We start from the raw sequence: 11,128 nt of genomic DNA, 5'->3' as shown, positions 1-11,128 counted from the left end.
GAGTGTCCTTGAAGGCTTGGCGGCCTGGCGGCCTTGCTGCCTGATTAGCCTGATGTGGTTTAGCGTGGGCCGCGTGGTCGGTGCTTTGGTCAATGCGGGATGCCGACTACTTTTTTTTCTTCTCAGATAAAACGCAGATCACGACAACCACGATGTCCGCCGCCACAGACAAGGCACGGTTCTTTCTCGAGAAGTCGGTGCCCGAGCTCAAGGAGTACGAGCGCAAGAAGCTTTTTACCAAGGTAGGTGCCGTGAATGACTGGCTCTAGGCCTCGCGTGCTCTAATGTTGACTTTCGGCTTTTTTTTAGGATGAAATCACCTCAATCGTCAAAAAGCGGTCCGACTTTGAGCACAAGATCAATGCGCGCGGTGCGGCATCCGTCGATTTTGTGCGATATGCCGAGTACGAGATGAACCTGGAAACCCTGCGCAAGAAGCGAGTAAAGCGACTCGGCCTCCGGTCCGCTGGACACAGCGGCCAACGGCGCATTTTCTTTATCCTCGATCGCGCCACCCGCAAATTCCACGGGGATCTCAACCTCTGGATCCAATACATCGAATATGCGCGGAAACAGTATTCACACAAGAAGCTGTCCATCATTTTCACAGACGCCCTGCGGTTCCACCCAACCAGCGCGGAGTTATGGGTCTACGCCGCCAAGTACGTTCTCGATGACCATGCAGATATGTCCCAGGCCCGGAGTTATATGCAGCGCGGTCTCCGGTTCTGCAAGAGCTCAAGGAATCTTTGGATCCAATATGCCAAGTTGGAGCTGATCTATATCTCCAAGTTGGTTGCTCGTCAACGGATATTGGGACTGGACGAGGAACGGCCGACACAGACTCCCGAGGCTGCGGATGACAAGGACGCCGATATGATCGCGCTCCCCGAGATCACCGGCGAAGACATCAACCCGACCCGTAACGATAGTGAAGTCGACCAGGAAGCACTGCAAACCCTGAATGCCACACCGGCACTGACCGGTGCGATCCCCATGGCCATCTTCGATGCCGCCATGAAGAATTTCCACAACGACGACCAATTTGGGGCCGAGTTCTACGAGATGGTGCTGGAATTCCGGGATGCACCGTGTCTGCGCACAATTCTCGAGCACGTGGTGGACACGATGCGGGCACATAAGCCCACCAGCCCCCGTACGCAGATCTGTTACATCAAGTTCCCGACCGTGGGTGTTCAAATCACGTCGGTGGAGTTCCCACGAGTCCTTGGCAGTTCGCTGGCCCGTCTCAAAGAGTCGCCTCTGACCCCCGACCTGGCACGGGAGGTGGTGAGCTGGTTGCAACCTGTTGCAGAGACGGAGGACCTGGATCCTTCGCTGAAGAAGGTCATTCTGGCCACCTTGCGCAATGCGGAGCGCGCATCATCGGAGTAAATTTTTGTTTTTGGCGTACGTGGAAATCATCTTGCACATTCCAAGGCGTTGGTCGGGGAGTGAATCAAAACTGTCCTAGGTAGATAATTCTTAGGTGGTATGTGTGCTATAATTTTAGCTTCATTTTATTGGTGAAGAGGTCCCATCAATCATCGTATTTGCTCCCCTGCCGATTGCTCTTTTTGCTGCTGTGAAACTTCTTCGACTTGAGTCGGGCCTCATTTTGGGCACGCTGTCTGTAAACGGTTGGTTAGGAAATACCGATACCATGGGTGAAGCTGCTAATTAAAGAGTGGTGGGCCTACAATTTGCTCACGCGATCTTTCTGTTCTCGGGACGTCTCCCCAGGGATGACTGCTTTTGCCGAGCTGGCCAGCAGCTGGTGAAGCTTTGCATAGCACGCGTCTACATTGCTCGCCTGCTGCCGGGACTCGTCCGACTGAATCACCAGCGCCTGGGACCGGTCGGTGGCGTAGCGAGAGGCGCGCAACTCCGGATGTAGTAGACGCGGCACGAGAGGCAGCAGCGCGGCTAGGGGCACTTTCAACGTGGCTTTGGAATTGACTCTGGTGTTCACCTCTCACGGTTAGCTCGGAGCTCTGTAGAGTTTCGGGGCCGTCGGATCAGATTTGCACCGACTTGTTCACGTTCTGACCACCGGGGCCGCTTGAACGGCTAAAGGAGATCTGGCCGACATGGCGGGGAATCGTCTTGACGCCCGACTCGAAGGCGTTCAGCCACGCCCTCGCTAGCTCAAGGTCTGGAGGGTCAGATGACCCCGAGGAAGCGGACCTTGTGCACCCGCCGAACGGAACGGGTGAAGCAGATGGGAAGGACGTGGAGAATGGCGCTCTGCTCCACGAGCGAAACGCGCAACACCGCGATCGGAGCGGCATTGGCGCTGTCCAGCGAGGATGATTCCTCCGGATGAGGGAACTGGAAGAGTCGAAGAAGTTCGTGGTGGAGTTGCCCTGACTAATTAAAATTCCCAAGTCGCCGCGGAAAGGAGGTTCTCCGACCTTGTTCGGTCTGGCCGGTCTTGGTGCCCCAGCCTCTCCACGTGCCCAGGCTGTTCTCCCGGGCTGCCACTTGGGAGGGGTGTTCGTAGGTATACGCGATAGACGAAGCGGCCAGGAAACAAGCACTGCCCCTCCTTTCATCTCTGCTCTCCGGTCACAGTGGGGGAGCTTGGGATAACCATGCTGCTGCCCGTGGTCATCTAATTGGCGGAAACAGCTAGTTGCAGAGTTACGGTGGAGCTGCTACCCCTAGCTGGTTCTTTCGTCTAGCCTGGTGGGAGGCAGTGGGAGGGAGGCCGGATGTGCTCCCGGCCTTCCTTGTCCAGAGTGCCCTGCATGTACTCCGTACAGCGCCGTACTTGGTCCATGTAGTAACCAGCGCACTCCTGATCCTTTGACCTTGCGAGTCAGTTCTGATATCCGATTTTAATTTTCTTATGACCTCTGCTCTGACATCTCTCCCTTTTTCGTGGTTGCTCGTCTCTGCCCGGTCTGGGACCCTTACCGCCCTTCACAGCGGGCCCGGTCTTTTTCTCATCGCCCCACCTTAGCTTGCGATTGCAAAATTCACAATCTGACCCTCTGCCGCCTCCATCTTCGACTTCCGCGACTTCCACCACCACAACCACTCTCCTCCCCCCACCCCCCCTTTTCTTCACCGCTCGTTGTAGATGAAACGCCCACCTCCTCGCTCTCTACATGACGCCCAGTCCCCCTGATGAAGCTCTTCACTTCCGCGGAAAGACACTGACTCCGGAAAGCCCGCGCCCGCTGCATATCCCGGAGCCAGCCAATATCCCGGTCCTGGAGAATCAAATGGACCCCATCTTCAACGACACTTCCACCTATCAACTCTCAGAATATTCTCAGGAACTCCTTCAGACGCTACAGGCACAAGATGGATGGTTGAAGGCTCCTCGGGAGGGCCAGGATCTAGGTTCGGGACTGCGCAGGGACACTGGTAGCTTGCAGCGCGCGCCGAATGAACAGCCTGTCGTGAATGATATGCCTGCTTCGGCAGCAGATTTCTACCCTTCCAATCCTGCAGGGATGGAGCAGCAGGCGGGCCACATGAACAGCATGAACAGCATGAACATGAACAGCATGAATCCCAACTTCGCCGTCTCACATCCCAGTCACTCCTATGCGCCCCCGGTTCTCCCGGTCTCCCAGGGCTATGGCCCGGCAAGCGAGGTAGACAATGCCGGCCACTCGATCCCATCCTCGAGGTTGCCCGAGCGCATAGATGATGAACAGGGTGATACGGGATCTGGTGCTGCCGGGGTCAACTTCCAGACCCTGTTGGACAACCTCTCTCACCCCTCTGCCTCTGCCACTGCGGCAACCACCAACACCGCCCACGCCACGGAAGGCTCGTCCTTCCACCAAGCAGCTTCTGACGAGTCTCTCCAACCCGGTATCCCATCCGCGCTGGATGCCCAGTCCGCGAACCTTCCTGCCCGTCCTTCTCTCCAAGACCCCTCCATCCCCCCCAACCCCAGCTACGCCCTGGATGATATCGCCTATCATCAAACCCTCCCCCCCCAACCCTACTCCCTCCGCCTATGCAACGCAGTCAAGTAACAATGCCCATCAAAATACCTCCGCGTCCATACCCTCGGTCGCCCCCGGTACCGAGTCCGGCGTTGGCAACCTCCCCCCGCCGCCCATGGCAAGTTTCCAGCAGCACACTGCTTCATCGGGCGGCGAGTCGCAGGGCGCCCAGGAGGGCATTGCCACGTCCAAGAAGGGCCGTCTCGATAAGCAGCCAATGCGAACTGGTAAAGTTGCCGACGATGATTCCCCCTGGGGCCCGGAAGTGCAAAAAAAGTACGATGAGTTCCTCCACGATGAGAGAATCTACGTGACAGAAGGTCTCTGGGATCGGTTCCCCATGGGGTCCAGGCTGTTTGTCGGTACGTATCACTCATGCCCCATGTCCATCTTTGCTTTACCCCCCCAATCTTGGACCAGCCTATCTGACTTCGGTGTTCATTTCTTTCAGGAAATCTTCCCACCGAACGAGTGACCAAACGAGACATGTTCCACATTTTCCACAAGTACGGCAAATTAGCGCAGATCTCCATCAAGCAGGCATATGGGTTTATCCAATTTCTGGAAGCGAGTGCGTGCCACGCGGCGCTACAGACAGAACAGGGCGCGTTGGTGCGAGGCAGAAAGATCCGTGAGTGTCCGGAATCAGCTTATCGGATAGCGTGGGTGATCTTGCTAATCATTCCCAGACCTCGAGATTTCGAAGCCACAAAGATCGACAGCCCGACCTGGCCCCGCGGAGGCATCTCGCGCTGCCCCGCCCCGTCGTTCCAGATCGCCCGAGTTCAGCCGGACTGCTCCTGCACGCGGCAACGCGCGTGCTCCAGGCGAGCGGTATGATCGACCGCATGAGTCCAGCCGGCTCCCATTCAGTGATTTCCGTGATGAGCCCTCCCACCGCAGGCGTGATGACTACCGCCCTCCTCGATCCCCTTCGCCCCGACCTTTTCGGGCTCGGGATGGTTACCGATCGAGGGATAGGACGCCGGAACGATTTGATCGCCGCGAGCGCAGACGCTCTCGATCACCACGCTCTCCTCGTTCCCCCTACGCACGAGATCGGCGGTATCGGAGCCCTAGCCCGAGACCCCGAGGCAATAATGACGGGGAGGCAGACCTCCCAGTACCTCGCCGGGCACCACGAGACGTGCCGGAGGTGCAGATCCTGGTTTTGGAAGAAGTTGATCGGTGAGTGTGGGCAACTGGAGTGCTTGGTAATCCCACCCCTGACCTCTCATATAGGAACTACATTCTCCATGTGGAGAATGCCTTTCGCAACCGTGGCCTGCGGGTAGATGTGTTGGTGCTTGGCCCTCGCATCCCTCTTGGCGCCGCCGTCCATCGCCAATTTGTCGAAGGCGTTCTGGCAGTCGTGCGGCTGTCTCGACCCAACCAGTTCTCCCGCAAGATTCCTCTGCAGATTTTCGATCGAAGCGCGGGCCCAGACAATGTCCGCTTCAGTGGTGCGCAACCCTCCCTTCCTTGATCTAGTTCTCTCTCCCTATGATAGACATTGTGCTCATTTGGTTCCCGAAGACTACCCCGAGGTTGATCCCAATATTGCGGCGGAGGTCATGTTCCACCAAGCCCAGGCTATGCAACGCGGTCCGGCTCCCTCATTCGCCCCCAACCCGGCCTTCGGTGTGCCCCCGATGCATCCCGTACCGATACCCCAGCCAAGCATACCCAGCATGCCCGCTCTCTCGAACCCGCCAAACATCGCCAACCTCATCAGCACCCTGGATGGTCCTGGCCTCCAGTCTCTGCTGTCAGCTCTCCAACAACGGCCAGGCCCCCAGCCCCAAGCCGTCTCGGCCGCCCAATCACCTTTCTCGTCCCCCAATCCCCCACCACCCGCCGATCTGGCCAGTCTGTTGGCTAATGTGGCTCGCCCTCCCATGTCGGTCAATCCACAACAACCACTTCCTCACCCATCCTTTAATCTCCAGCCTCCAAACCCCCCAATGATCACCGACCCGAACTTGCTCTCTCTCCTGGCCAAAGGCCTAGGGAACCAGCAACCACAGGGGCAGGCCCCAGTTGGTTCCAATGTGCAGAACCTCATGCACCAACTGAATAAATGGAAGCAATGAATTAACGATTCTCGTACACTTCTCCGTCATTTACGTTTTTAGTTCGGATTCTCGACTCTGCTTTTACATTTCGGAGCTTGGCGCTTGTTTCTCTCTCGCTCCTAGGTCTTATCGGACTGCGATGGCTACTGCGTGTTATCTTCTTCTCATACTTCGCTCCCCCTTGCCTTTAGGCTCCATTCCATGGATGGAGTTACATCCCAGCGACTCTGCAATTACAGGCGTTTATCTGATTTCTTCTCACATGGACTTTCGAGGGCAACAAGATCCTAGATACTAGGGTGATCGACGGTGTCTAGGTCAAGGTTGTTGTCGGGGCGCTTTTTCCTTCCTATCTCCCATCTATGTCATGTATCGAACTTTGTTTTTGCTTGCTATCAGCTTCGGGCTACCTGTTTGCTGCATCAGATGGATATAATATGACTCGCCTTATCTCTATGGGGCATCGTGCTTTAATACTACGCATTCCTGACCGATTTCTCTGCGCCAGTACGATTCTTTTAGCGAATACCATCCGTGGCTTCGCCAGCCCTCACCGTACAGATACAATGATCTACTAACATGCACCGAACAAAGCTTGGTCTCAACATTCGGCTCTCTAACTCTCCGAAGCAAAAAATAATAGTAATTAACAGAGCCAGAAACCCTTCGCTTAAACGCCATGCTGCTTTTTTTTTGAGGGTAGCATTGAATGGAGTGCTCGTCGAAATACGTGAGAGGGGATATGGTACATAATGTACAAAAAAGAGAGAGGCCGCCTGCCATTCACCCTCTGAAGCCGTCTAGCTAGACTTCCAGCCCTGCGACTTCAGTTCCTTCACCTTCTCCGCATCTTCCTTCTTAATCCGCTCGATCGTCTTGTCCCGGTTGTATTCCATCACGCGCTTTTCCTTGAAGTATTTCACCTAGACAGCCAACTGGTTAGCACGAAGTGCTGGAGGGGAAAGACCGGGGAAAGAAAATCGCAGAAGGGAGTCACAAATTGCGTCAGGTTAGACCAAATGAGAGCTCATGAGAGCGCACGGATACGTACCCAAGTCGACGAACAGGCCGCCTCAAACTCCGCAATTTCCTTCGCGCATTTTTGTCGCGCCGCCTTGTCATCTTTGATTCCGTCGAGAATGTCATTGCGGTCCATGCAAGCGAAGAAAGCATCTCTCCCCTCCCAGCAGCGCGCGCGACTCGTGCGGTCCGGGGCGATGCGGCCGCCGTCAGAGGCTTTGTTGGAGTCGCCGCCGGAAGACCAAGGGAGCCAGCCCATGTTCGTGCTTGTGTGAGAGGTCGCGAAACACAGAGAATGGACCGGTGAGACAGCAGGGGGAAGATAACCGCTGCCGGGTGACCAGGAAGAGTACTGGGGATGTGGTGATTCGTGCGGTTCGTGGCAGTGCGGGAGATGATGGCGTCGGCGGTGCTGGTCGTTGCTCCCGCGGGCTGGACGGTGCCAAGACTGTTGATCAGCAGCCGCCTCAACGCCGTCCCTTCCCTTTTTCCCACTTCCTCACGAATCACAAATCTGAACAATCGACACCCTGGCTGACCCCCGGGGCCTCATACTACTATCGGACTCCAACCAACGCGCTGCTTCTGGTGTACTTCACTCTGAACCCCGACTCCTGGCCACCGTCGCATGTCCCCTCCGCCGCCTAGGCTACTCGGCGCCTCGCCTCGACTCGAGCGAACCGCTCACATCCACCAGACCTCATAAACACAGGCTATCGAGGGGGTATCCCTGGCCTTCTTGTTGATGCCCGGGCGCCGGCGCCTTCCAGCGGGGGCGCGATCTGACCTCCCGCCTTTGAAAATCATCCGGAAGATCCTCCTGCTCCAGGTTGCCTACTATGCCTGCGCAACGGTGCTTATCCTGTTCACGACGGTTGTCTATGGCACTCCATTCTCGCTGAACCTTGTCTTCGGATGGAGTTCCTTGCGAGGTGATACCACAGTCGGATGGATGCTAGGCTTGGTTTGGATGTTGAATTGTATTATTAGGTGCGTTGCCTGCAACACTTGAAAGGGAGCCTCTGCCCCGAGACTTTGCTTGTGAAACTAACCGTGGCTGCTCCGGATATCTGCAGCGTGGTTTTCCTTCTTATCTTCGTGTCTCGCTCTAAGTTGGTTCCCGATTTCGCCCTAACGATTCACTTCCTTCATCTTGTCGCCACCACCCTCTACACCCGAGCTCTTCCTACGAACCTGCTTTGGTGGGGACTCCAGTTCGCCAGCGCGGCCATGATGATTTTCCTTGGTATGTGGGCATGCCAACATCGCGAGCTGAAGCCCATCAGCTTCGGCGGATTCGGAAGCAGCAGCCAAGCCTCTTCATCCCAACAACCCGCCGGGGATAGCCAACAAGAGTCCAGTTTCGGCCGAGGCCGAGGCCGGGAGCGCAGTCTCCAGGCTGGAGTGGGCGAGTACGAAATGGATGACATGAAGACTGGCGAGCACGCCGTATAAACTGCTACACAGCCAATTCCCTTTTAACTTCCTTTCTGGCACCTCCCCTTTTGGATTATTATATTTTGGGTAATTTCTTTTCTGTCATGATGCCCAAGCCTGCCGAGCACCTTTTTCTGCATCGTTCTCATCTTCGTATACCCTGTCACGGTTGCTTCTGTATACATGGCGTTTGCCCGGATGATGATGGGAATGGATACTCATTTTCATTTGTCGAATATAGTTTTTCAATAATCTACTCCGGGGGCTTGACCTCCACCTGTATGACTTGGACCGATTACCTATAATTCTTGGTGTCTTCTGCTTCCACAGCTTGTATCGCAAACTCAGATGTCGCAGCGACCTCTTAGAGACATACATTTAGCATGAACCGAGGCGGCAACAAGTTGCCAGTTTTCGATGGGTTTGTATGGACATTGTATCTTGGTCAGAAATGCTGCGTTCATATCTTTTATGTGCTAATTGCACAACTGTACAGAAGCGAGACCCGCTTATCCTTCTGCCTAGACTTAGCTAGGTTTGTCGCCAAGGTTCATTGCGCCATTAGTGTAACACTACTTCCCTTTTTCTTCTATTGTCAAAGTCTGGGGCTAGGCTTGTTCCCCCATAATATACTGCAAATATCGGGCAAATAATCTCGTGCCCTGCTAGAAGCCTTGACTGAAAAGAATGTGCTATATAAATAATCTCGGCCTGAATGCCACCTTGAACAAGAAGTCCCTTAAGCGATCTATATCGATCTCATGTTCCTAGGAACGCTTCCTTTAGTCGAGCCACTACGAGCTTGAGCGAGTTTCCAATTAACCATATCATAGTCGGGAACTCGTGTCGATTACATACCAGGTAGTCTTATTACAAGTTGCGTCGGCTATAGATCAGATATGGCGTCTTCTTACTCTCCGCTTCATAGTACGACAACAGAAGAGGTACTAAGGTCTAAAATATAAATAGCCTAAGGATTCAGCCTCGCTATCAGGTGACTAGAAATCACGCGCTACGGAAAACAGAGCAGGGCGCTTCGGCGACCCATCTGTTTTCCCCTTCATACCCATCGTTGACCCCGCTATTGGCAATTTGGTACCATTCACCAACACCAAATACCTAACGAGGGGACTATATAATTGTTTCGTCGCATATCCACAATGTCAACCACCCAGGAGTACAGCGTGGGTTGGATTACTGCCATAAAATGCGAATATGTCGCCGCGCAAGCGTTTCTGGACGATATGCACGAGCGCCCCTCCAATCTTCCACCGCAGGACCCAAATGACTACGCTTTTGGCAAAGTGGGAAGCCACAATGTTGTGATCGCCGTGCTTCCCATGGGAGGATACGGGACAGCATCAGCAGCCAATGTTGCTACCGTCATGACCCAAAGTTTCCCGAATATTCGCATTGCACTCATGGTTGGGATCGGCGGCGGCGCGCCAAGCTTGAAGCATGATATCCGCCTTGGAGATATCGTCGTCGGTACTCCCGGCAACGGTGAGAGTGGTGTTCTACAATATGACTTTGGAAAGACAATTCAAGGCAAAGGCTTCCAGCCTACGGGGTTCATCAATCAAGCGCCTGTTGTGCTGCGCAATGTAGTAAATGGGCTCGCTGCGCAATACGACTTTAATGGCAATGGTATTCATGAAGCTGTTACCGAGCTCCTAAATGAGAAAACTCGGCTAAGGAGAGCATATGGGCGCCCGGACCTGACAACTGATCGACTATATAAAAGCGATATTATCCACCACAACAATCAGAATATTTCTTGCGCAATTAGCTGCGGTGATGATTCGTCTTCGTTGGTCATCCGAAGCGATCGTTCTCAAAGAGAGGATGAGCCAATAATTCATTACGGTCTGATCGCATCTGCCGATAAACTGATGGAGGACGCCAAGATTAGAGACCAGTTTGTGACACACAATGATGTGCTATGCTTTGAGACGGAAGCCGCTGGTCTGGTTAATCACTTCCCTTGTCTTGTCGTCCGGGGTATCTGCGATTATGCCGACTCACATAAGAGCAAAGAGTGGCAAGGCTATGCAGCGATGGTTGCCGCGGCCTACGCCAAGGCCATAATAAAACGCCTTGCGCCGAATCAGGTTGAGCAGGAAACAAAGATCACTGTCGTCCTAAAGGCCGGCGATCATCACCACCATGATAATAGCCGTCATGAACGCATGCATATCGAATTTGCGGGTTCCAATAGCGGTTTCCAGGTTGGTCAGAACAACGGTTCAATCACACATGGACAGTCCCAGCCGGTCTGGCGATGAGGTGCTTCTTAAAGGGGCTGTCGGCGAACTCCTGTTCCGTTCGAGGTTTCATATGAGTCTCTTTGGTCCAATTCGTACAAACAACAGCATTAATATATCTCTTGTTCTTATGTACTAAAGTGGGCAAAGTTCAACCATACAGCCGAACATGAGCTTCTCGGTCTCTAGGTTACGCGAAAGAATGGTATACAGAATGGCACGATCAAGCTAGTTAGCATTCAAAAACAAGTCCCTAAGGGCCGCTATATAATAGTATTGCGGAGCGTGGTGATAGACCGCGGGCTACATCCCGCGGTATCAGCGATCAGGGCTGTGATTAGTGTTAAGCAATTCGCCCTGCGCA

The 11,128-nt window shown here is 54.2% G+C and overlaps 6 protein-coding genes across 6 annotated transcripts; 4 read left to right on the top strand and 2 right to left on the bottom strand.

The window, feature by feature from the left end:
* Positions 1–152: 152 nt before the first annotated feature.
* On the top strand, positions 153–1,395 carry N7482_000578 (snoRNA-binding rRNA-processing protein UTP6; the record flags this gene model as incomplete). Its single annotated transcript, XM_056682703.1, has 2 exons — positions 153–242; positions 310–1,395. 2 exons carry the CDS (start codon positions 153–155, stop codon positions 1,393–1,395), a joined length of 1,176 nt encoding a protein of 391 aa, XP_056546309.1.
* A 145-nt stretch (positions 1,396–1,540) lies between these two features.
* On the bottom strand, positions 1,541–2,291 carry N7482_000577 (peptidyl-tRNA hydrolase domain protein; the record flags this gene model as incomplete). The annotated part of the gene is made up of 3 exons (XM_056682702.1): positions 1,541–1,631; positions 1,701–1,961; positions 2,035–2,291. The coding sequence occupies 3 exons, from the start codon at positions 2,289–2,291 to the stop codon at positions 1,541–1,543; spliced, it is 609 nt and encodes a 202-aa protein (XP_056546308.1).
* Positions 2,292–3,113: 822 nt separating this feature from the next.
* Positions 3,114–6,061, top strand: N7482_000576 (putative RNA-binding protein (Nab3); the record flags this gene model as incomplete). Its single annotated transcript, XM_056682701.1, has 6 exons — positions 3,114–3,876; positions 3,917–4,330; positions 4,420–4,599; positions 4,658–5,156; positions 5,211–5,431; positions 5,505–6,061. The coding sequence occupies 6 exons, from the start codon at positions 3,114–3,116 to the stop codon at positions 6,059–6,061; spliced, it is 2,634 nt and encodes an 877-aa protein (XP_056546307.1).
* A 782-nt stretch (positions 6,062–6,843) lies between these two features.
* On the bottom strand, positions 6,844–7,322 carry N7482_000575 (cytochrome c oxidase subunit 6B family protein; the record flags this gene model as incomplete). Its single annotated transcript, XM_056682700.1, has 2 exons — positions 6,844–6,966; positions 7,095–7,322. 2 exons carry the CDS (start codon positions 7,320–7,322, stop codon positions 6,844–6,846), a joined length of 351 nt encoding a protein of 116 aa, XP_056546306.1.
* A 486-nt stretch (positions 7,323–7,808) lies between these two features.
* On the top strand, positions 7,809–8,518 carry N7482_000574 (protein SYS1; the record flags this gene model as incomplete). Its single annotated transcript, XM_056682699.1, has 2 exons — positions 7,809–8,053; positions 8,140–8,518. 2 exons carry the CDS (start codon positions 7,809–7,811, stop codon positions 8,516–8,518), a joined length of 624 nt encoding a protein of 207 aa, XP_056546305.1.
* A 1,142-nt stretch (positions 8,519–9,660) lies between these two features.
* N7482_000573 (uncharacterized protein) lies at positions 9,661–10,785 on the top strand (the record flags this gene model as incomplete). The annotated part of the gene is made up of 1 exon (XM_056682698.1): positions 9,661–10,785. One exon carries the CDS (start codon positions 9,661–9,663, stop codon positions 10,783–10,785), a length of 1,125 nt encoding a protein of 374 aa, XP_056546304.1.
* Positions 10,786–11,128: the final 343 nt, after the last annotated feature.

This window comes from Penicillium canariense (assembly GCF_028826845.1).
Source record: "Penicillium canariense strain IBT 26290 chromosome Unknown utg000001l_segment0_segment0, whole genome shotgun sequence".
NCBI lineage: Eukaryota > Fungi > Ascomycota > Eurotiomycetes > Eurotiales > Aspergillaceae > Penicillium > Penicillium canariense.
The sequence above is the reverse complement of the archived record's forward strand: the minus strand, read 5'-3'. Positions and strand labels throughout refer to the sequence as shown.